The following is a 20,953-nucleotide window of genomic DNA, read 5'->3' on the forward strand; positions in this document are numbered from 1 at the left end:
CTCTGCCGCGCGCCGTAAGACGTCACCATGTCACCCAGGGACGAGCGTTGTGCCGGATACCTTCGCAGAGCTGCGCCCTCTCGCGCCTCTGTCTCCCCGGGCGTGTCCCTAGACTCACCCTCGATGGTGCCCCGAGGCTGTCCATGTTCCCTTCCCCACCAACCTCACCTCAGAATCGGTGTCCCCCGCCTGCCCTCGAGCGACTCCGCATATCACCCGCCACTCCCAGGCGATCATCTCACGCCAGGGCCCAGTCAGCACCGAGGCTTTGCCCTGCTGTATCTCCCCCTCCGGGCCCTCCCCAATGTACGTCCGGAGCCCCCACAGCTTCACAAGGCCCCGGTCACCAGCAAGGCTGCCCTACTTCACTATTTACCAGTAAGGTACCTAGGCCTGGGCATGGTCAGGCACATACATAAACATAACGTGTATTTGTAAGCGCACGTTCACCCCTGGCGGGGCATCTTGGCCCTGAATAACAGATGTTAACAGACTCTGCCTTAGGGACAGTCAGTCTTGTAGGGGTTTTGAAAGAAGGTTCTTGTGTGGAAATGATAGTCCTTGAAGGAAGGTTTAGTTTGAAAACCTTTATTGGTTACATACGTGATATGTAGCACAACCCACGACCGCTCATCCTGGTATTCCTGCCGTAACTGCCAAACCTGCAGAGCAGCAGGGTTCGAACGAGAACTCCAGGATGAGTGACATATCAAATAACAATAGCGCACGAGGGCAGGCGCGTGGAACTGACAAGTTGTCCTTAAAGAGAAAAGGACAACTTGTGACTATAACAAGGGGCAGTGTCTCTGACTGGACTGTTGGGCAGGGCCGAGTCATAGAAATTATGCAAGCAGGTGGTAGGGCGTGGACGATAGGGCTGGAGTAGCGTCAGTGACATGGGCGGTTTGTTCTACCACATTCTGAGACTGGCTGTTCAAGAGTTACTCTTGTAAGCCTATCTATACCTGATGTATGACTGACTCTTCCCCAAGCCCCCCAGCCTTCCACAGGCACAGGTCTGACAGTACAGTCTGTTGGGGCTGACAGACTTTAGTCCGGCGCTAATTACCAGTCCTGGAGGGAGGTAGGCCCAGCCAAGTCTCAACTACAGGCCTAGGCCGACAAGCGAGCCACAGAGGGGCGCGGCAGGACCATGGTAACTTGAGGGGGCCGCACCCTTCAGAGGCAGACCAAAGAGGGCAAAACGCAGCCGAGGAAAGTCTGCGAGGATCGGCAGGGCCACCGGGAGGGGCACGGGTTCGCCGGCTACCATGACCCCAGGATTGGAAGGGATGGTGGAGGGCTGATAGGGTGGTGTCGGTCTGGGCCCGAAGGTTGTCTAGGGGCAGGGGTTAACAAGAGATAGACACTGCGGCAGTACCGTGTGAAGGGGTTGGGGTGACAGCTGTAGAGCAGGAGGGACTGGAGCTGTAAAGGACAGTGAGGGAGCTGTAGGGGGCGCTACAGGGAAGGAGTCCAGCTGTGAGAGAGCTGGAATAGTGTTGGCCGCGCAGGGAGCTGTAGGGAGTTCCGTCTGTGAGGAATCTACAGCGAAGGTTATGGAGCGTCGGCAGCGAGGGAGCTACAGGGAGTGCACCAGGTGTGAAGGGGTGGTGTGATAGGGTCGGCTGTGAGGGAGCTGCAGGGAGTGCAGCAGGTGTGAAGGGGTGGTGTGATAGGGTCAGCTGTGAGGGAGCTGCAGGGAGTGCACCAGGTGTGAAGGGGTGGTGTGATAGGGTCGGCTGTGAGGGAGCTGCAGGGAGTGCACCAGGTGTGAAGGGGTGGTGTGATAGTGTCGGCAGCGAGGGAGCTACAGGGAGTGCACCAGGTGTGAAGGGGTGGTGTGATAGGGTCGGCTGTGAGGGAGCTGCAGGGAGTGCAGCAGGTGTGAAGGGGTGGTGTGATAGTGTCGGCTGTGAGGGAGCTGCAGGGAGTGCAGCAGGTGTGAAGGGGTGGTGTGATAGTGTCGGCTGTGAGGGAGCTGCAGGGAGTGCAGCAGGTGTGAAGGGGTGGTGTGATAGTGTCGGCTGTGAGGGAGTGCAGCAGGCGTGAAGGGGTGGTGTGATAGTGTCGGTTGTGAGGGAGCTGCAGGGAGTGCAGCAGGTGTGAAGGGGTGGTGTGATAGTGTCGGCTGTGAGGGAGCTGCAGGGAGTGCAGCAGGTGTGAAGGGGTGGTGTGATAGGGTCAGCTGTGAGGGAGCTGCAGGGAGTGCACCAGGTGTGAAGGGGTGGTGTGATAGGGTCGGCTGTGAGGGAGCTGCAGGGAGTGTACCAGGTGTGAAGGGGTGGTGTGATAGTGTCGGCAGCGAGGGAGCTACAGGGAGTGCACCAGGTGTGAAGGGGTGGTGTGATAGGGTCGGCTGTGAGGGAGCTGCAGGGAGTGCAGCAGGTGTGAAGGGGTGGTGTGATAGTGTCGGCTGTGAGGGAGCTGCAGGGAGTGCAGCAGGTGTGAAGGGGTGGTGTGATAGTGTCGGCTGTGAGGGAGTGCAGCAGGTGTGAAGGGGTGGTGTGATAGTGTCGGTTGTGAGGGAGTGCAGCAGGTGTGAAGGGGTGGTGTGATAGTGTCGGCTGTGAGGGAGCTGCAGGGAGTGCAGCAGGTGTGAAGGGGTGGTGTGATAGTGTCGGCTGTGAGGGAGCTGCAGGGAGTGCACCAGGTGTGAAGGGGTGGTGTGATAGTGTCGGCTGTGAGGGAGCTGTAGCGGATGTGCTGTCTGAGAGGGAGATGGGAGAGTCAGTGTAGAAGTGGCGCTTTTAGTATTAGTTTCGGAGTTGGCCCTCTGGTTTTGATGAGTGCTGGTTTGAGCGAGTGAGCTCTGCTTTCAGTGCAGGAGTCGGGGTCAGGCTTCGGTGTAGGAGTTGCTGTAGGAGCTCAGGTGTCTGTGTCAGTGTAGTGTAAGAAGCTAGTGTCAGTGCAGGAGCTCATAAGTCAGTGTCAGATCTGGTTTCAGTGCAGTGGTCAGTGTGGGAGTTCTGGTAACACTGCAGGGTCTGGCGGCTTCATTTGTAGCCCTCAGCGCAGGGCCTTTGGTTTCAGGGCACAGGTCAGTGTCGGCGCTCGGGGCGCTGATTTCGTCGTGCCGCCCGGGGCCCGGGTTTGCCTGCACGGCCACACTCACCGATCTGGAACTGCAGGGAGACCTGGTCGCACTCGGCGTTGAAGGGCCGCCTGAGCTGCAGGCAGATCTGGAAGGGCTGTCCGCGCCGCACGATCAGGTCGTCGCACTCGTACTCGTTGGTGTGGTGGTCGCAGCGGTTCTTGCCGCTCCTGTCCTTCATCAGGTCCACGCCGGTCACCACGAGCATCTCATCTGAGGAGGGAAAACATGGAGGCAGTCAGAGCTGGGCAGGGCGAGCTGGGGCAAAGAAGAGCTCTACTGCACGCCATAGAATACCCCCCCCCCCCCCCCCCTCTGAGTAAAGTGTACGCTCTGGCCCTCATGGAAGGTTCTCTGTCTGACATCTAAGGATAAATGTGCGCCCTGGCCCCGTGGCGGCAGTGCTCTCTCGCCCATTGAAGGATAGGCATAGGCTGTACCCTAACCCTCATCAAAGGGGGGCTATCTAGTATCTCCCCTCTGTGGAAAAAGCTGTGCCCCGGCCCTCCTGGAACGGGCCTGTGCCAGTGTGATTCTAAGCTAAGCAGGTGCCACCCAAACTAGGTGAGCAGCAAGCCTGTCTAGTGTCAATAGAAGCGCGCTCTGTCCCGGCGGGGGGATCTCTCTCCCCCCCCCCCTCATCAGGCAAAACTAGATATAAACTCCCCACATCCCCAGAGGGAAACGCCCACCTTAGAGGAGTGCCCTCATACTGCAGAGAGGAGAGGGCGCTGAATGATTGGCCCTGAATGGATGGCCCCGTTGTGCGCATGCGTGAGGCCAGCCGCCACTCTTCACAAGAGCACGCGACGCCACGTGCGTGAGTGAGGGAGGCGCACGCACCGCAGGTTGTCGCTCACCATTCGTCTCCCTGGTCGGCAGCTCGTCCAAAGGTATGCCATCTGCATCCACGCCTCCGTGCCCGTCTCTGCCATGTGTGTCCCTCCCGTCCCTGTGCCCTCTGTACGGGCTAGAATAGTCGTCCTCAGTCTTGCTGCCGCAACAGCCGCAACAGCGCTCGAAGAAGGACTTCTTCCTCTCCACCGGTGCCTCGATGGCAGCCACTCGGCTGGGCCGGTGGGGCGTGCTTGCAGCAACGGCGGGCGGCCACCTGCCTGGGTCCGCTCTCTCAGCTTCAGGCATCGTATCTGTAAAACACATTGGATATGGCTTAGAGCTGCATGTACAATGTGTAATCCAACACACAAACAATATCTGCAAACACAATATAGGTGCAACCTCGATAGATCATCAGGAACCATCAATCATCATTAAAGTTATAATCACAACATGATAGACACCTTCCACGATCAAAGGGGGACAGACCAGAACCTTACAGACATCTCCCACAACCCAATGTGGTAATCAGCTACCTAACAAGCACCACCCATACCACAAAATGCGCCAACCATAACTTTAGACAGCTTTCGTAATCCAACAGGGTCATCAACTATCCAACGAGCACCATTCTTCACACACATGGCGCCAACCACAACCAACAGACGACATCCACAACCCACAGGAGTCATCAATAACCCAGCAGACCCCACCTGTAACCCATGAGGCAACAAGCACAACTCAACAGACAGCATCGGTACACCATAGGGGCAATCAATAGGCCAACATGCCACATCTGTAGCCCATGAAACACCTACTACAGCCAAACAGGCACCATTCATAACCTACAGAGGTCATCAGTAGCCTATTATATCCAAGCCACAACCCAAAATGCAAGAACCACAACCCAGCAGACAGCATCCACCTCTCAAGGGGGTCACCAATAATCCGAAAAGTACCATTCATAACTAAAGAGGTGCTGAAAACAATCAACCGACACCATCCATAACACACAGTACCCATACAAACCCAACAGACACAATATTTCAGAAAAGCAACAATAACCCAAAAGGTCCCATCCATAACCAATGAAGCCCCAAACACTTCCCAACAGAAAGCATCCATAAACCGACAGGCCATCAATACTGCAACACATTTGCATTGGTAACACAACAGACACCCTCCATAAACCACTGAGGTCATCACCATGTAACAGGGAGCCAGCTGGCAGTAGAGATGCGAAAGTTACATAAATCAAAGAGAGTCAACCTAGGGAGCTGGTTTCGTCTTAAGAGTTACAATACCAGCCAAGCAACTTAAAGAAGTATCATGTTTATCATATAGAGGATGACGTACAAAAACATGATGACTCTTAAAACTCAGAAACAATCATGTGGGAGGGTATAATTATTTGCAAGCTCACACCCTTGGAGTAGCTGTCGGTGAATGTTTGAAAGTTTCACTTCTAGAAGTCATCAACGACTAACACCATCTCGCATGCAGACACACACCATTAAAAGTGAAACTGGCCTAGGTGGTGAAAAAAGCCCTAGGTGGTGCACTGTGGAAGACCACCTCAGTCTGAGCAGGGCACCCGTCCGTAGGGGTCGAGGAGGCAGTAAAGGTCTCACATGCATGGTATCCACTGCTCGACTGTACCTCTCGGACTTATTATATTGTCTCAGATCATCGCTGCAAACAATGTGGCGACCAAGGGACCTCATTTTATACCCAGGTCTCTTGTGTGAACGTTTTGGAAAGAGGCCGACAGCTTCATCACAGACGTCACAGAAATGACGTGACCAGCATCTTCAATGCCGAATGTGCCTCCTCAGACCCCAGAGTCCTGGTGTTACCCAGAATGTGACAACAGCCCTCATAGTTGCTAGAAAACATATTCCCTAACAAGTCTGGAGAAGCACGTGTAATAAGGTCTCTAAAGGGGCCACAGAAAAAAAATAATGAATATTTGCAGAATGAGTAAAAAGCAACCCAGCATATTATATGGATTGAGATACAACGTGTCCACCTATCGATAAGCCAACAGGAACTTGTCACATTACTACTCCAACAGACACACAATCTCGAAAGCCACAATTCATATATAACCTACATACACCAACAGCCAACTATGGATAAACCAACACATACCACTAATAATGCAATCTGCACTATAAATACCCTGTATAACCCAAGCGATAGCACTGATAACTCAACAGACACCAATAATAATGCAACAGGCAACATCACTAATCCAGCACCACCTATGAATAACCCAACAATCATCATCCATAAGTCAAAGGGAACTTGTCATATTACTACTCCAACAGACATAAACACTCTCTAAAGCCACAATACATACATACCTTTCATACACCAACAGCCAACCATGGGTAAGCCAACTCATACCAATGGTTAGCCAATCTGCACCATATATAGACAGTCAATAACTCAACATAAATATTCAGTAATGCAACAGGCAACACCACTAATCCACCACCAACTAATAATAACCAAACGTGCATCAGTGAAAACCAACTTGCATCATCTATAACTCAAAAGGAACCAGTAACATTAAGAATTTAAGAGACATGAACAAATACTCTAAACATATTATAAAGCACTACAGGAACTCATAGCTAAGTCAACATATACCCTTGAAAATCCAAAATGCACAATAAACAAATCAACAGGTGCCATAAAATACACAAAGAGAGACAATAAATAATGTAACCGACACCATAATTCTTTTATGGTAGCGACAAGCGCTACGAAAAACGAAGTGTAACTGTGGGTCTAAGCAATCTACCTGCTAGTCAGTGTCTGACATAAAACTCAGTCAATTATAACACTAAACCATAAAGTGTGACTCAAGCACGACAAGATACTTCCAAAATGTGGGGGTACCCATCAGTTATTGTCCGGTACCGCCCTTGTCATCATCTGGGACTCCACACCAAGGAGAGTATACCTGCAGCCACTTGTTGTATTAGAAGTGGATGCCCCAGTGTATTAAGGGTGTGTAAAAGGTGACCGTGTCTTGAAAACTGAAAAGCAGTGCGTAAAAAGAGTGAATGTGTGAGCGAAGTGAAATGTATAAAATTGGAGAGTAGGGAGGAAAAGAAATTTATTAGGTACCTCTCAAACGTCCAATGATTAAAACCAGTGCGGGAACATAGTAGGTTAAACAAATAGCTACTATTTAGATTATGTAGGTCAACATCTTTCTGCAGTATATGGACCCAACAGGGTATCCACTGCTTTCATCAGGACCAAATATCGCTACTGCATTGATAAACGGTGGGTGAAAAACAAAATTTACGTTACAATAGTGTCACCTGGACGTCCTAGGTATGTACAAATCCTCCAGGGTACTATTAGGTAGGAGGATGGTACTACGCCTCACCTACCTGCGGCTCAGGTAGGTACAGCACTGCTCTGACCGTCGGTACTCCCGGCGTCCCTCTGGGCCGTCTCGGGGAGGTCAAGCGCTAGTCATTCTTATGCTGTACAGAGTAGTAAGCCGTCTTTGATTTTTAGGATTATTTCCTGAGTCCTACAGATGAGCACGTCCTACTACCACTACCTAAGGACTGCTCTTCTAGATTGTTTCTATTGGATATTATTACCATGTGACCTACCATCAATGACCCCCAGACAAGGGGAAGGAAAGACAAGAGGCTGTAGAGCAAGAAAAGGCCAGGTCAGGCAATGCTAGGGGTCCCAAAACCCAGTGAGTCTTTTACCCGCATAAGGAAGAGGACCCTGATGTTCAGTGCACAGAAGGCTCTGGCCTCCGGACCTCAGTGATCCGGTAGAGCTATCCTGGACCAGGGCTGCTCAATGTGTGTCCAGCAGAGCTGGAGGCCTGATCCTCAGGTCCACCACCGACTGGGCATTGCAACTGGGCTTCTTTTACAGTAATTAATGTAAATCTATTTTATGTGGACATCCAGGAAATCTGGAATGGATTCCGTACCCGTGGGTTTATATTCACCCATTTTAGGTCATGGAACCCTAAAGCTGGCTGCTAACAGCCACTGCGGATGGCATAATCCTGCCATCAGATGCTCTAGATGACGTAATCCTGCCAACTAGAGCTGCTCTAGATGGCGTAATTCCGCCAACAAACGCTCAAAACGGAGTGATCCTACCAACAGCCGCCCAAAACGGCATAATCCTATCAACGCATGTTCTAGACGGCGTAATCCTACCAACAGCCGCGCTAGAGGGTGTTATCCTGCAAACAGCAGCGCTAGAGGGTGTAATCCTGCCAACAGCCGCGCTAGAGGATTTAATCTTGCCAACAGCCGCGCTAGAGAATGTAATCTTGCCAACAGGTGCGCTAGAGGATGTACTCTTGCCAACAGGTGCGCTAGAGGATGTAATCTTGCCAACAGGCGCGCTAGAGGATGTAATCCTGCCAACAGCCGCGCTAGAGGATGTAATCCTGCCAACAGCCGTGCTAGAGGGTGTTATCCTGCCAACAGCCGCGCTAGAGGATGTAATCTTGCCAACAGGCGCTCTAGAGGATGTAATCTTGCCAACAGGTGCGCTAGAGGATGTAATCTTGCCAACAGGCGCTCTAGAGGATGTAATCTTGCCAACAGGTGCGCTAGAGGATGTAATCTTGCCAACAGGCGCGCTAGACGACATAATCGTGCCAATACTTTCTCTAACCCACATAATCCTTCTGACGGGGATGGTATATTTCTTCCAACAGCTGTGGGAGGTTGAATCCTGCCAAGGTCGCCCTGGGCGGTGTGACGTTGGTGAGATCGGCTCCAGACCCTATAATCTGCTAACACTGAGAGCTGCTCCGGGGCCAGTGGTATGGTTTTCTAGTGTTTACAATGGTGGTACCAACCCGCCAATCACAAGTGTGCACACAGGCGCACGAGTGCCCGGGAAGTGATGGATAAGAGTCCACCCTCGAGAGTGCACAGTAGAATACTCCCCCGCCCCGGCGTGCCCCAAACTTGGCCCTGCGCTCCCCTGGTCTGCTCACAGGGAGCGCCGGAGGTGAGTGTTGGGGAGTGGCAGGGGAGCGGGGCCGTGCATGCCCAGAGCTGCCCTCCGGGGCGCGCACACGAGGGCGGGGGCCTGAACGGAGACGAATGTGTGCGCAAAGGACCGGAATGAGCTACGTAGATCCAGTTCAAGGGCCACCGGGGTGCGAGGGGTGGAGGGCAGACAAATCTTTCGAAATCTAAACACCTTTTTTATTATTTTAACGTTGTGAGCAACAGGAAAGCAAACTTCTGCAAGGACAACAATACATTAGATCACTGATGATATTCCAAGACCGGAAGGCACATCTTGATCACAATGCATTCAACAGTAGCTTTTCTCTAACCACCTTATATTTTGGATGTTTCCTGTTACCTTTTCTGCAATTAAAAGGCCACAGACATACAGTATGTAAGGAACCCAGGGCTCTCCGCATAGCGCCTCTCGCCAAAGTCCCACAAAGACAGCCGCCTGCAGACTTGCAGCTAGGCCCCACCTTCACGTGCACCCCCTCTTCAGAGCTGGCGTCTGCATTTCACATGAATTTCTGACACTTCACCAAAGCCTAAGAGAGGACACTTAGGGACAGGGGGCCTGGCCACGAGCCTTCTGGGTGCAGTGTGTCTCAGATGTGCCTCCTCGGATATTGGGGGGTTCCGGACATGCTGGGCCTTCCCTCCGAGAGGCTAGTGGGCCCTGGTGAAAGTCAGCGCACTGAACTGGGAGCGCCCCGGTCGTTTCCAGGCCCGGCGCGTGGCTATGTCATTTAAGGACAACATGGAGAATGGAAACAGGAAAAGGAGACCGACAGACAGACAGCAGCATGCAAGTGTGACAGGGTCCTGCGGGCAGACCTCGGGGTAAAAGCACGGATCGGGAAACCTCGGCGTCTATTCGAGCCGTACAACAATTAACCCTTGGTGGGTGGTCGGTGCCAGGGCAGGGGAGGGAGTCAGGCCCACAACACGGAAGTATCAGAGCAACGTTGTTTCCAAAGCTCGTGAAGGAAGGCTTCGAATGAGAGGAAGGTTAATGTCAGGTGACTCGTCTGATTACCACTCTATAGCGTTGTAATGACGTATAACGGCACATACGTTTCAGATATTTTATATAAGGACGATGGTATGCGGAGAGGCAAAGGGCCATTAACGGAGGATAAAGGCTCTTGCCCTTGTCGAAGGCCCAGCTTGTGGTTTAGGTCTATAACTAGGAGAGAGGGTCTTTACAGCTGGTATAACCCCGCCAGCAGGCTGTAATGCTGCAGTGCAAAATGAGAACGTTGGGGCTCCATTGGAGACAGTGGAGTGGCAAAGGGCCAATAAGGGATAGTATTGCCTTCTGCCCCAAAATGCCAGCCTGTGTCCGCCCACCTTGGTGGAATGGTCCACTATCAGTACAGCTCTTTTGCTTCAGGCTGGGCTGGCTCACAGGGCCTCCTCCCAGTATAGGCCCCCACCTCCAGCGCGTTACTGGACATTAGGGAGAGGGCCTTTAACAGCCAGAAGTGCCCTGAAGCCCCATTACACTATATAGCTTTATTTCAAGCTACAGCCCTTCATCCGCGTGGAAGTTCCGCCTCCAACAGTTTCATAGCCAATACAATAAAAGCAGCGAGCCTGACAAGCAACTTAACCCGCCCTCCCATCAGCAACGCTTCTTGCCTCCGAGAGCCATCTGGTGCCGTCCTACAGGTGGTGCCCCCTGTGGCAGCCGCGTCTCCCCCTGTGATAGGCACTGCCCCCCCAGAAGCCCATATGTCATTAATAACTTTGGTTATTAATTATATCATAAGACTGTATTTAGCCACTGAGATAAACAGAACCGAGAGAGTCCAACCGTGATTGGCTACGGCACTATTGTGGATCGATGAAGAACCTTCCGCTGAAACAAGCGCGTGTTTTAGACTTTGGAGTCCCGGGTCTTCAAAGAGAGATCATCACCAGACTCCAGAAAGGTAGCCACGCCCTGGCCAGCCTGAGCAGCCTGAGGTCACTACTACGGTAGCCCACTGACACCTGATAAGCGCCCAGCATAAACCAGCATGTGCATTCATCTCCCTAAGGTATTTTAAGGCAAATGTAGCAGTACATCATCCAGAAAGATGTTAGAATACAGCGGGTGCGATGCCTCGGGGTCTGCCCGGGGATCTTGGCTGGTGGAAGGGTCAGTTTTGCACATACCCGGCTGTGACCTTTGCTTGGGAATGAAGTGAGAGCCTTGCATTTCATCATGCTCCGCTGGGAGCCAGTGGCTGTGATGCTGGGGTGGGGTCACTTGGTTCCATTTGTGGCAGTCTGATTCGTTAGTCTGTGCAGCCTATCAAAGAGCTCCTTGGGGAGCCCGCGTAGATTGCATTTCAGATCAGGAAAGGGGGCGCGGTCTCTGTGGGAGAAAGAGTAATACATTGTAAAATCGTTAGATGGCTCAGCAGACGTCTGGCCGTGAGTTTGAATCCGTTGACTCTGCATTCCATCCTTCCGAGGTCGATAAAGTGTGTTCCGGGACACATCCCGTCAGTCAAGACAGCCTCGTTTCTGACATTCAGAGCAAGTTCTACAGATAGCCAACCAGTCCTCGGTATACACAGTTCATACGCGCTGGGAGGCCATGCCAGTGGCAGACAGCGCTCCAAATATGATCATCAGTGACTTCGGGACACCCCTGGGGTGGTGGCGAAGGGAAACAAACGCAGTCAGTGTTTCAACGATGTGAGTACGGCCCAGTCCATTTTTTGGGGGGTGGAAAGATGGACAGTGATAGAAACAAGAGAAACAAGAGAAGATGCAGCATACTTCAGGTTCACACCAGAACTTAGGAGAACACAAGTGGAACCCGGCCAGACAAAGCAGGGGCTCCCGCCAAGGCCTCGTGCATGGGAAACGTGTTTTCGGGCCAAGAAATTCACAATGAACCCAGGGAGCGATAGAGGCAATAATGGGGGTGTTGTGCCAGGGACTTAACTCGTCCTGCGCGGGCACGAGGGCCCTGGCAGCGCTGCAGTGGGCTGCCGAGCGCACGTAGGGAGGCCACCTGCTTGCAAAGAAGGCCTGGGCCCGTTGTGTTAGGGCATGAAACACCGGGCGCGGGTGTGTGTGGGGGGGGGAGGGGCGGTTGTTGAGGAAAGTGTACACAAATGAAGCGTGGGGGAAAAACGGAGCCGTGTGCTGGCGCTCTTTCTGAACTCCAGCTGACCCCTGGCCAGGGTCCAGCTGTGTACAGACCAGAAGCATGCGCCAGCGGAGGGGCCTCGAGGCACACTAACATGGCAACGAGCAGCTGAGCCCCAGCCAGGGCCTTGTACTGCACGGTCACCAGTGCAAAGTTTATCTGAGGAAAACACGTATTTCCTAATATGCGCAGATGTTGGGACTCAGTCCCAGATTTGGAAAATGGGTTAGAGATTTCAGAAATACCAGAGTTTGTTTTATTGCCGGTAGCTTCAGGCAGGGAAAGGTCTGTAGATGCGCCTGAAAGGAGGGACGAAGAACGGGCGCAGCATCGCGGGGGTATTTGTATAGCGCTCCGGTGACAACGACGAGACACCTAGCGCTACACCTTGTTCTGCAGCTGGTCACAGCACACCTTCCATGAGTGGATGGAGGAGTATTTTGGGTTGCGGGTCTCTAATGTGTGTGTGTGTGGGGGGGACGAGGGGGGGGTTGTAGTCGGATTATGATACTTGGTGGCGGGGGTTCTCATGAGGGGAGAGCGTCCAATGTGAGGAGAGTCCGTATGAACTTGGCACCGCTGGTATCGGAGCAGTGGAGCGCGCAAAGGCCTATGGGAGGCCGGGCGTGCTAGAATGGAGGGCGCCCTCTGTGGAAAGAGACTGCCGTGAGGGGTGGGAGGGAGCCGGGGTGTAAGAGTCAATCCATGCCACCAGTGGTGGCGCGGGGCTCGCGCTTGCAGGGGTATCCAGAGAGGTGCGTGCATGAGGTGTGGCGTGGGGCGCGGTGGCACGAGGCGCCTGCTGTCTATATAGGGCAGTCTGGCACTACAACAGTCACCGAGGCAGGCAGCGAGACCTCCCTCCTGAACCACAGAGCTGCTGAACGCCCGGCACTGCCTTCCGGAACCCCTGAATGTGGCAGCAGCACGTGGGCTCAGAAGGGCACATAGAAAGGGGTGCAGAGGTGAAGGCGTCTGCGAGGCAGGAGCAAGAGAGAGAGAGAGAGAGCTAAAGGGAGAGGGCGAATGCAGGCATCAGAAGACGAAGGAAGCTGAGCAGAGGAGCGCGAGAGGGTGAAGAAAGAGACCGCATAATCACACTAAACTAAAGGGTGTGGAGGAGAGACAAGTCTCTGAACGTTAAATTCCCACCTTAGACACATTCGAAAGCAATGGAAGTAAAATATTCGCCGTTTTTTGGCATTTACTTGACAAGTTTGAAGGAATGTGCATTTCCACTCTTTAACTTCCTCTGCATACAAATGTTTCCCTTTTTACGCCACAGAAATGTAAATAAACATTTCTGCTGATTTAGTAATACTTTTTCATCAGGGTTAGTTGCCCTCAAGTCACAAGGTTCGTGAAAATACAGTTGCCGACACAGCATTCCGGTGTATCCTGGCGGAGCGCGTCAACCTACACGAGGCCCCATGAGAACTTTAAAGTTATCCACATGTGTGTATTTGTTAGTCTCTGGCTGGAAGAGGGGGGAACACAACTCAAGATCCAAATACTAGCAAACAAACTAAATCATTACAAGATCTGCCCCAGGCTCCCCTAATGGTCCTGACCAGTTGTGGGGCCCACACGCACGTCATCTACACGTCCAGGTCTGCCCAGGTCTCATCCGGCAGCTTGCTTTAGAAATCTTAACTCCCTTGAGGCCTAATTCTGGACTCAGTCTGTGGCAGCGGAAGTGGGTAGAGGAGAGGCTGTGGGGATTTTGGAGGAGGTGGGGGCTCGAGGAGGGGCACGAACACAATTATCATCCTCACACAGTACCAAGAAACGAACATATTTCGGAGGCCACGAGATAAGGATTCCTGGTCCTGGCTGCCAGAAGAGTTGGACTTGGCAGTCAGCCTAGACGGGGTGTGACAGGAAGCGGCCCACCCGGGCCTACGGAGTGCGAAGGGGGTCACTGGGCAGAGCAGACACAGAGGGAGGCTCCCGGAGAGCCACGGGCCCACAAGAAAGAAACCGCAGTGCTGCCAGGGAGCTAATGTTAGAGCAGCACCGCAGCGCCCTACAGCACAGCACAGGGGCAGCCAGACATGCCTGCCCGGATAAGAGGGACTGGCTCCCCCTGCCCCAGAGGCCTTTCCAAGGCACTGGCATGCCATCTTGTCCCAGCGAAGTATTTCAAGGCTTCACAATCACGCGAGACTGGCTCAGATCGAGCCCTCTTCTTTCAGTAGAGACATCTCACGATTTGTTTCAGAACCCCGTTTCCTGCAGTGTGAGTGGGTGAGTCTCACATGCATTACCCAGGAGACATGGTCGCAGCTGCAAATTCAGGCATCGCATCTCTCACTTTCGCCTAATCCATATACAAAGAAACACAGATCGGCACTGGTCCGCATAGTAGCCGCAGCCTCCCTGACGCATGGTGTTCTCTTGCGCAGCCACCAGCAAGGGGGAGGGTGCTGCCCGGCCACGCTCCTGGTGTTCTGCGCATACTTGCGGGGCAGCTTAGGGTTTGAAGTGTTATTCTCATAAAAGGTGTACACTCATTATTGCAAAGTACGATCCAGAGAGCCTCAACGCTGTCAGAGCCAATATTTTGTTGTGGGAGTGGGACAGCCACTGAAAGCTCCAGCCAGGCTCGAGCCTGATAGCCAGGCCTGGCTCAGCAGGAGGTTCTATTCTATTGGAACCTCGAGCCCAAAACGAGCCGAGCTTTCGCTGTAGCTGATGTGGGTAGGAGCCACAGCGCCGAGCCATGTAACAGGGAGAACAGGTTCGAGTCCTGTCATGGGCCGAGCATCCTATGAAGCCAGGCAAATCTCCATGTTCGTTGTGAAGGGCTCTTATGTCCTTGGACACAGCTCTGCCAGGTAAAGTGCTGACATTAAAATGCAGTTCGTGCCAGTCATCTGTGCGCCATCTCACCCTCCGAGAGCTCTGGACACAGCATTAACCTTTGATGTCATCAAAAGATACCGATCTAGTGATTTAATTGCACAGTGAGGAAACTGAAACACCTGGGATCAATCCCGACTTCTCTGCTTGACCAAATAATGTCATCCTAGGCAAACTTGATTTCACCAGACTCCTTTTTGTCCATTATCACACACAGAGCACTATCAAATAGTGAGTCATGGAAGTGCACTCTATAATGTTAGTCCTCCTATAATAATATAGGCCACGTATAGGCATAGCCATTGTGAATTATGCAGCAGGGGGAGCCAAATTATGTGGCACGTTTGAGTAAATTATGTGGCAAAAATACCCGAATTATGCGGCAGAATGCAACACATTTTGTTATAGTATTACTTCAGTATTTTGCCATTTTTAAACTTGCTAGTTGTACACAGATGCAGAATCGCCACACCACGATTTACGCAAATAAGATACTCCCTGATAACCATTGAAAGTAATTGGCCTTCTACTTACCAACTAGGTTTAATATCTCTACTGTAAGAATACACAGGCCTTTATATTTGGCTTAAGGCCTCTTATCCTTACATTGCGTCCTCAAGTTGGACGAGTGATACCAACTACGCATCACCTTATTGAAACCTTTGGCACAGTCATTACGCCGTTATACTTTGTCCTGAAGAAGCCCTCTGAGGGTGAAACGCGTTGGCTGTGTATGGAATAAAGACATACATTGACATCTACAAATGACTATTGATTTGTTTATCAACTTGTACGCTTTCAATTTGTAATTTACTGTTCATATGTATTGCCTCTCATCTATCTCATTTAACTATTTTTTAACGTGTTAACACTGCCTGGGCATTGGTTGCACTTCATTAGTACTGGTTTAACACCCAAATATAGCAATTAGCAACATAAAGCTGGTACTTTTTTGTAACATTTGAACCATTTGTTCTAGAAATACATTTGTTTTTTGTTAAAATCTGTAGATTATGCAGCAGATAATGGATTATATGGCAAATCTATAATCATGCGAAAAACGCAGCGACTAAACAATCGCATAATTCCAGTAGCCCTGCTTTTAGAGCACGCATGACTTGCCTGTTAGTTCACTTATTGCATTGTCATCAGGTTGGGCACAGGAATGTTTCTCAGTTCATGTTTAAAAACTCCCAACTTTAATAATATTTCTCACGTAATGTGATGTACTGAGGTTAAACACTTCGGCTTGTTAAAGAAATATGTTTTTTTTATTTTGAAGACAGCTTAGCATATTTTAATATGATTTTGGTGCATGATTTAACGTTAAATATTTTCCGAATTCGGCTCTTACATGGGCCCTTAGAGCCAGAATCGACAATTGTCTCGGCTCGGTCACGGCTCCCTGGTAAACTGATGGCTCGCCCATCTTAGAACTGAAGATTCACTACAGGCCCTTCTCAAATCTCGCAAGCCTAGTGCTACGACGGAGCCAACGACCTCAAAGACTCCTCTTAAACATCAGCACCACCCGCAGGTCACCCCAAGTCCCTCTGTAGCAGAACGACCTTCATATTACCAATCCGCTGCAAACATGCAGCACTTCCCTTCACAAGCACTTCTCAAACAGTGCAATTCAAGCGGCCGAGCAGAATCCTTAACTTCTAGGCGCTCCTCAAACATCATTTCGTGCCAGAGCATAACACTTCCCTTTACAGGGCACACTGCACAGGCCCACCTGAAACTAACTCTGTTTCAAAACTCCAGTGTGAGAATTGAGTGTGTAACAAATGAGCATCTGAACCATATTGTGAGAACGACAGGTGTGAACTGTGTGTGTAACAAATGAGCATCTGAACCATATTGTGAGAACGACAGGTGTGAACTGTGTGTGTAACAAATGAGCATCTGAACCATATTGTGAGAACGACAGGTGTGAACTGAGTGTGTAACAAATGAGCATCTGAAACACGGCGTGAGAAGGACAGGTGTGAACTGTGTGTGTAACAAATGAGCATCTTAAACACGGTGTGAGAACGACAGGTGTGAACTGAGTGTGTAACAAATGAGCATCTTAAACACGGTGTGAGAACGACAGGTGTGAACTGAGTGTGTAACAAATGAGCATCTGAAACATGGTGTGAGAACGACATGTGTGAACTGAGTGTGTAACAAATGAGCATCTGAACCACGGCGTGAGAACGACAGGTGTGAACTGAGTGTGTAACAAATGAGCATCTGAACCACGGCGTGAGAACGACAGGTGTGAACTGAGTGTGTAATAAATGAGCATCTGAAACACAGTGTGAGAAGGACAGGTGTGAACTGAGTGTGTAACATATGAGCGTATCTGAACCACGGTGTGAGAACGACAGGTGTGAACTGAGTGTGTAACAAATGAGCATCTGAACCATGGCGTGAGAACGACAGGTGTGAACTGAGTGTGTACAAATGAGCATCTGAACCACGGCCTGAGAACGACAAGTGTGAACTGAGTGTGTAACAAATGAGCATCTGAAACACGGCGTGAGAACGACAGGTGTGAACTGAGTGTGTAACAAATGAGCATCTGAAACACAGTGTGAGAACGACAGGTGTGAACTGAGTGTGTAACAAATGAGCATCTGAAACACAGTGTGAGAAGGATAGGTGTGAACTGAGTGTGTAACAAATGAGCATCTGAAACACGGCGTGAGAATGACAGGTGTGAACTGAGTGTGTACAAATGAGCATCTGAACCACGGCGTGAGAACGACAGGTGTGAACTGAGTGTGTACAAATGAGCATCTGAACCACGGCGTGAGAACGACAGGTGTGAACTGAGTGTGTACAAATGAGCATCTGAACCACGGCGTGAGAACGACAGGTGTGAACTGAGTGTGTAACAAATGAGCATCTGACCCACGGCGTGAGAACGACAGGTGTGAACAGAGTGTGTACAAATGAGCATCTGAACCACGGCGTGAGAACGACAGGTGTGAACTGAGTGTGTACAAATGAGCATCTGAACCACGGCGTGAGAACGACAGGTGTGAACTGAGTGTGTAACAAATGAGCATCTGACCCACGGCGTGAGAACGACAGGTGTGAACTGAGTGTGTACAAATGAGCATCTGAACCACGGCGTGAGAACGACAGGTGTGAACTGAGTGTGTAACAAATGAGCATCTGAAACACAGTGTGAGAAGGACAGGTGTGACCTGAGTGTGTAACATATGAGCGTATCTGAACCACGGCGTGAGAACGACAGGTGTGAACTGAGTGTGTAACAGTTCTTGTGTAAGGGTGTAGTGTCAGAACGTGTGAGCTGGATTCGGCTAGTGCGAATCGGGCGAGCAAACCAAGGTATAAACTGTCGAGTGTGTGAACTCAGGTGCGAGAATGAAGAGTGGGAATTGAGTGTGCAACAACAGACGTGGAAGAACTGTGTGTGTGTGTGTCTGTGAATTGAATGGGTACCAATTCTGTGTCTGCATCTGTCTGACGAATGCAAACCAATCAGCGAGGAGCTACTGTGGGGAGCTGAAGGGACAAGTAGGAAGATGCGAAGCGTGAAAAGCCAGTTGTGGGAATCGAGTGAGTGAACTGACAGTTAATGGTCTGAACATGGTGAGGGGGCAACTCACACCAATCTGTGAGAAGCGCCTCAGCGGCCTGCGAGAACTTCGTTTTTGAGAATCTATTGTGGGGCGATGTTTTCACCACCATCGATAGTGTGTTCACTGTGTGTGAGATTCTAGTGTGGGCCAAGTTTGCACCACCACCAAGAGCGTTCACTGTGTGGTGTGTGAGAATCTAGTGTGGGGTGAAGTTTGCACCACCACCGAGAGCGTTCACTGTGTGTGAGGATCTAGTGTGGGGCGAAGTTTGCACCACCATCAATAGTGCGTTCACTGTGTGTGAGAGTCTAGTGCGGGGCGAAGTTTGCACCACCATCAATAGTGCGTTCACTGTGTGTGGGAATCTAGTGCAGGGCGAAGTTTGCACCACCATCAATAGTGCGTTCACTGTGTGTGAGGATCTAGTGTGGGGCGAAGTTTGCACCACCATCAATAGTGCGTTCACTGTGTGTGAGAATCTAGTGCAGGGCGAAGTTTGCACCACCATCAATAGTGCGTTCACTGTGTGTGAGAATCTAGTGCAGGGCGAAGTTTGCACCACCATCAATAGTGCGTTCACTGTGTGTGAGAATTCAGTGTGTGAAGAGGCTGTGTAAGAAACGGCCGCCTGGCCCTCGTGGGACATCAGATAACGGGGCGGGAGCCCGTAAGCCGGGGGGTCCTTCGGGTGTGGATCGGTGAGCCAGGGGTGTTCTCCGAGTGTGCATCCGCGAGCCAGGGGTGTCCTTGGGGTGCGGATCAGTGATCTAGGGGTGTCCTTGGGGTGCGGATCGCGCTCTTACCGTCTCTGGCTTATAGTGCTCCTCTTCACGCTGGCGCTGCTCCTGGGCTTTGCGTGCTCCGGTTCTGCTCGCAGAAGGAGGGCCCGGCGGATTTAAGGAGCTGGGCTGTCCCGGCCGGGGAGGGGCCGCTCTGCCCGCCCCGGCGTGAGCACAGGCCCCGTCACCGCTCCCGCCCTCACCGGTTGCACAAATTCCCGGGCGATAGCGTGTAAGAGAAAGAGCCGTGCGTCAGTGAGTGGATGAGGACACTTATAGCGCACACGGGACACGGACGCCTCTGGCCCTGGGCGAGGAGGCGCGGAACCCAAAACAGTGCAGCCAGCTGCCAAACACAGGACACACCCATGTGCCTCGCACCGCCCGGGCTCTGCTGCAGGCGCATTAACCATCCTGAGCTACGCTAAAGTACTTGTGTTCTTTTTGCATGGTTAACTAAAACCGTTACAAAGCAAGCGACGTAAAGGAAGAAGAAGCGTACCACAACTTTACATATTTACAACATTTTCTGAGCAAAAGTAATGCCCCAAAACCAATTCGTTAAATATATAAAACCTTTAAATCGAATAGTTTTGGGATATAAAGTTCAGTGCAGATGGCAGATACGGGATTGTTCAGAGTCAGACTTTTGTAAGCAGCAACTTTGGGACATGATCCATACATTTCACACATTTGCAGTTGCGATGTATAGACTCTGGATCAAGCCTTGGTTATTTTATGTAGCACACAGTATATATATGTAAGTAGTTTCTTCTTTACAACCACGGAGCTTGACTCCTTTTGCATGTTGGAGTTGATTTATTTATGGAGCAGTTGCTCATTTGATAAGGCATAAACTTTGGCTTTAAATGTGCAGAGAAATTACTCTTCAAGTTTTTCTGTTGCGTTCCAGGTGTGAGTCTTACTGGCAAGATCATCCTTGTCCTGCAAATGCAAAATCATTTTGACAGATTTATTTACACATTTATTAAACACTGTTGGAAGGGTTGGTGATACCTGCAAATTCTTACTTGTTTCAAGTAGGGGGTAGGAGGAAAATTCCGCGTCCCTTGGCGGAGTGCGCAGAGTTTTGCCCAGTCTGTGCTATGTGAGCATTGTGGAGTTCTGGCAAAACTCTGGCAAGTGCGTGGTGGAGATTTTTCTCACGCATGGCTCAACAATGTTAGGTTGGCGAGCAAGAATTTGGGTTCCCAGCACCATTTTCGGGCACTAACACGTCTCCCGGCAAGATTTCTCAACTTAGTCTGTCCTGGCAGGTCGCTATCATTCACATTGAGAACACTGCACCTCGAGTAGAAAATCTACGCGAAAGACAGAAAGAAGCACTGTCCTCTGGCATGCGACATGGTGCCGTTCGCACTGATTTTAAAGCGTGGAACAAGCTCTCTGAGCTAAAAATAAGCACAAGCAGCTCAATGTTCCGAATTCCGCCCGCTCACGTACCTCAGTGGAATCTCGCAGAGTTTTTATGTAACTCCGCTGAGTTCCCCGAGTGAAGCTCTGCAAGCTATGCCCACCCCTGGTTTCAAAGGTAACCAATGTTGAACACAAAAATAATGGGCATGGGATGCGGGATTCGGGTG

General features: G+C 51.1%; 1 protein-coding gene across 2 annotated transcripts in view; it reads right to left on the reverse strand.

Annotated features, from left to right (window-relative positions):
• TGM1 (transglutaminase 1) overlaps positions 1–19,755 on the reverse strand; it is a 52,527-nt gene extending 32,772 nt beyond the window's left edge. The window contains exons 1-3 of one of the 2 annotated variants that reach the window (XM_078644943.1): positions 19,374–19,755; positions 3,955–4,242; positions 3,116–3,307 (exon numbers count right to left, since the gene is read on the reverse strand). In XM_078644943.1, the coding sequence (XP_078501069.1) occupies positions 3,116–3,307; positions 3,955–4,237 (475 nt within the window). In that variant the 5' untranslated portion in view covers positions 4,238–4,242; positions 19,374–19,755. Of the gene's footprint in view, positions 1–603; positions 646–3,115; positions 3,308–3,954; positions 4,243–19,373 lie in introns of those variants that run through there. The other variant, XM_078644944.1, reaches the window with a different exon arrangement.
• Positions 19,756–20,953: the final 1,198 nt, after the last annotated feature.

This window comes from Lissotriton helveticus, chromosome 5_1 (genome assembly GCF_964261635.1).
Source record: "Lissotriton helveticus chromosome 5_1, aLisHel1.1, whole genome shotgun sequence".
In the NCBI taxonomy this organism is placed as follows: domain Eukaryota; kingdom Metazoa; phylum Chordata; class Amphibia; order Caudata; family Salamandridae; genus Lissotriton; species Lissotriton helveticus.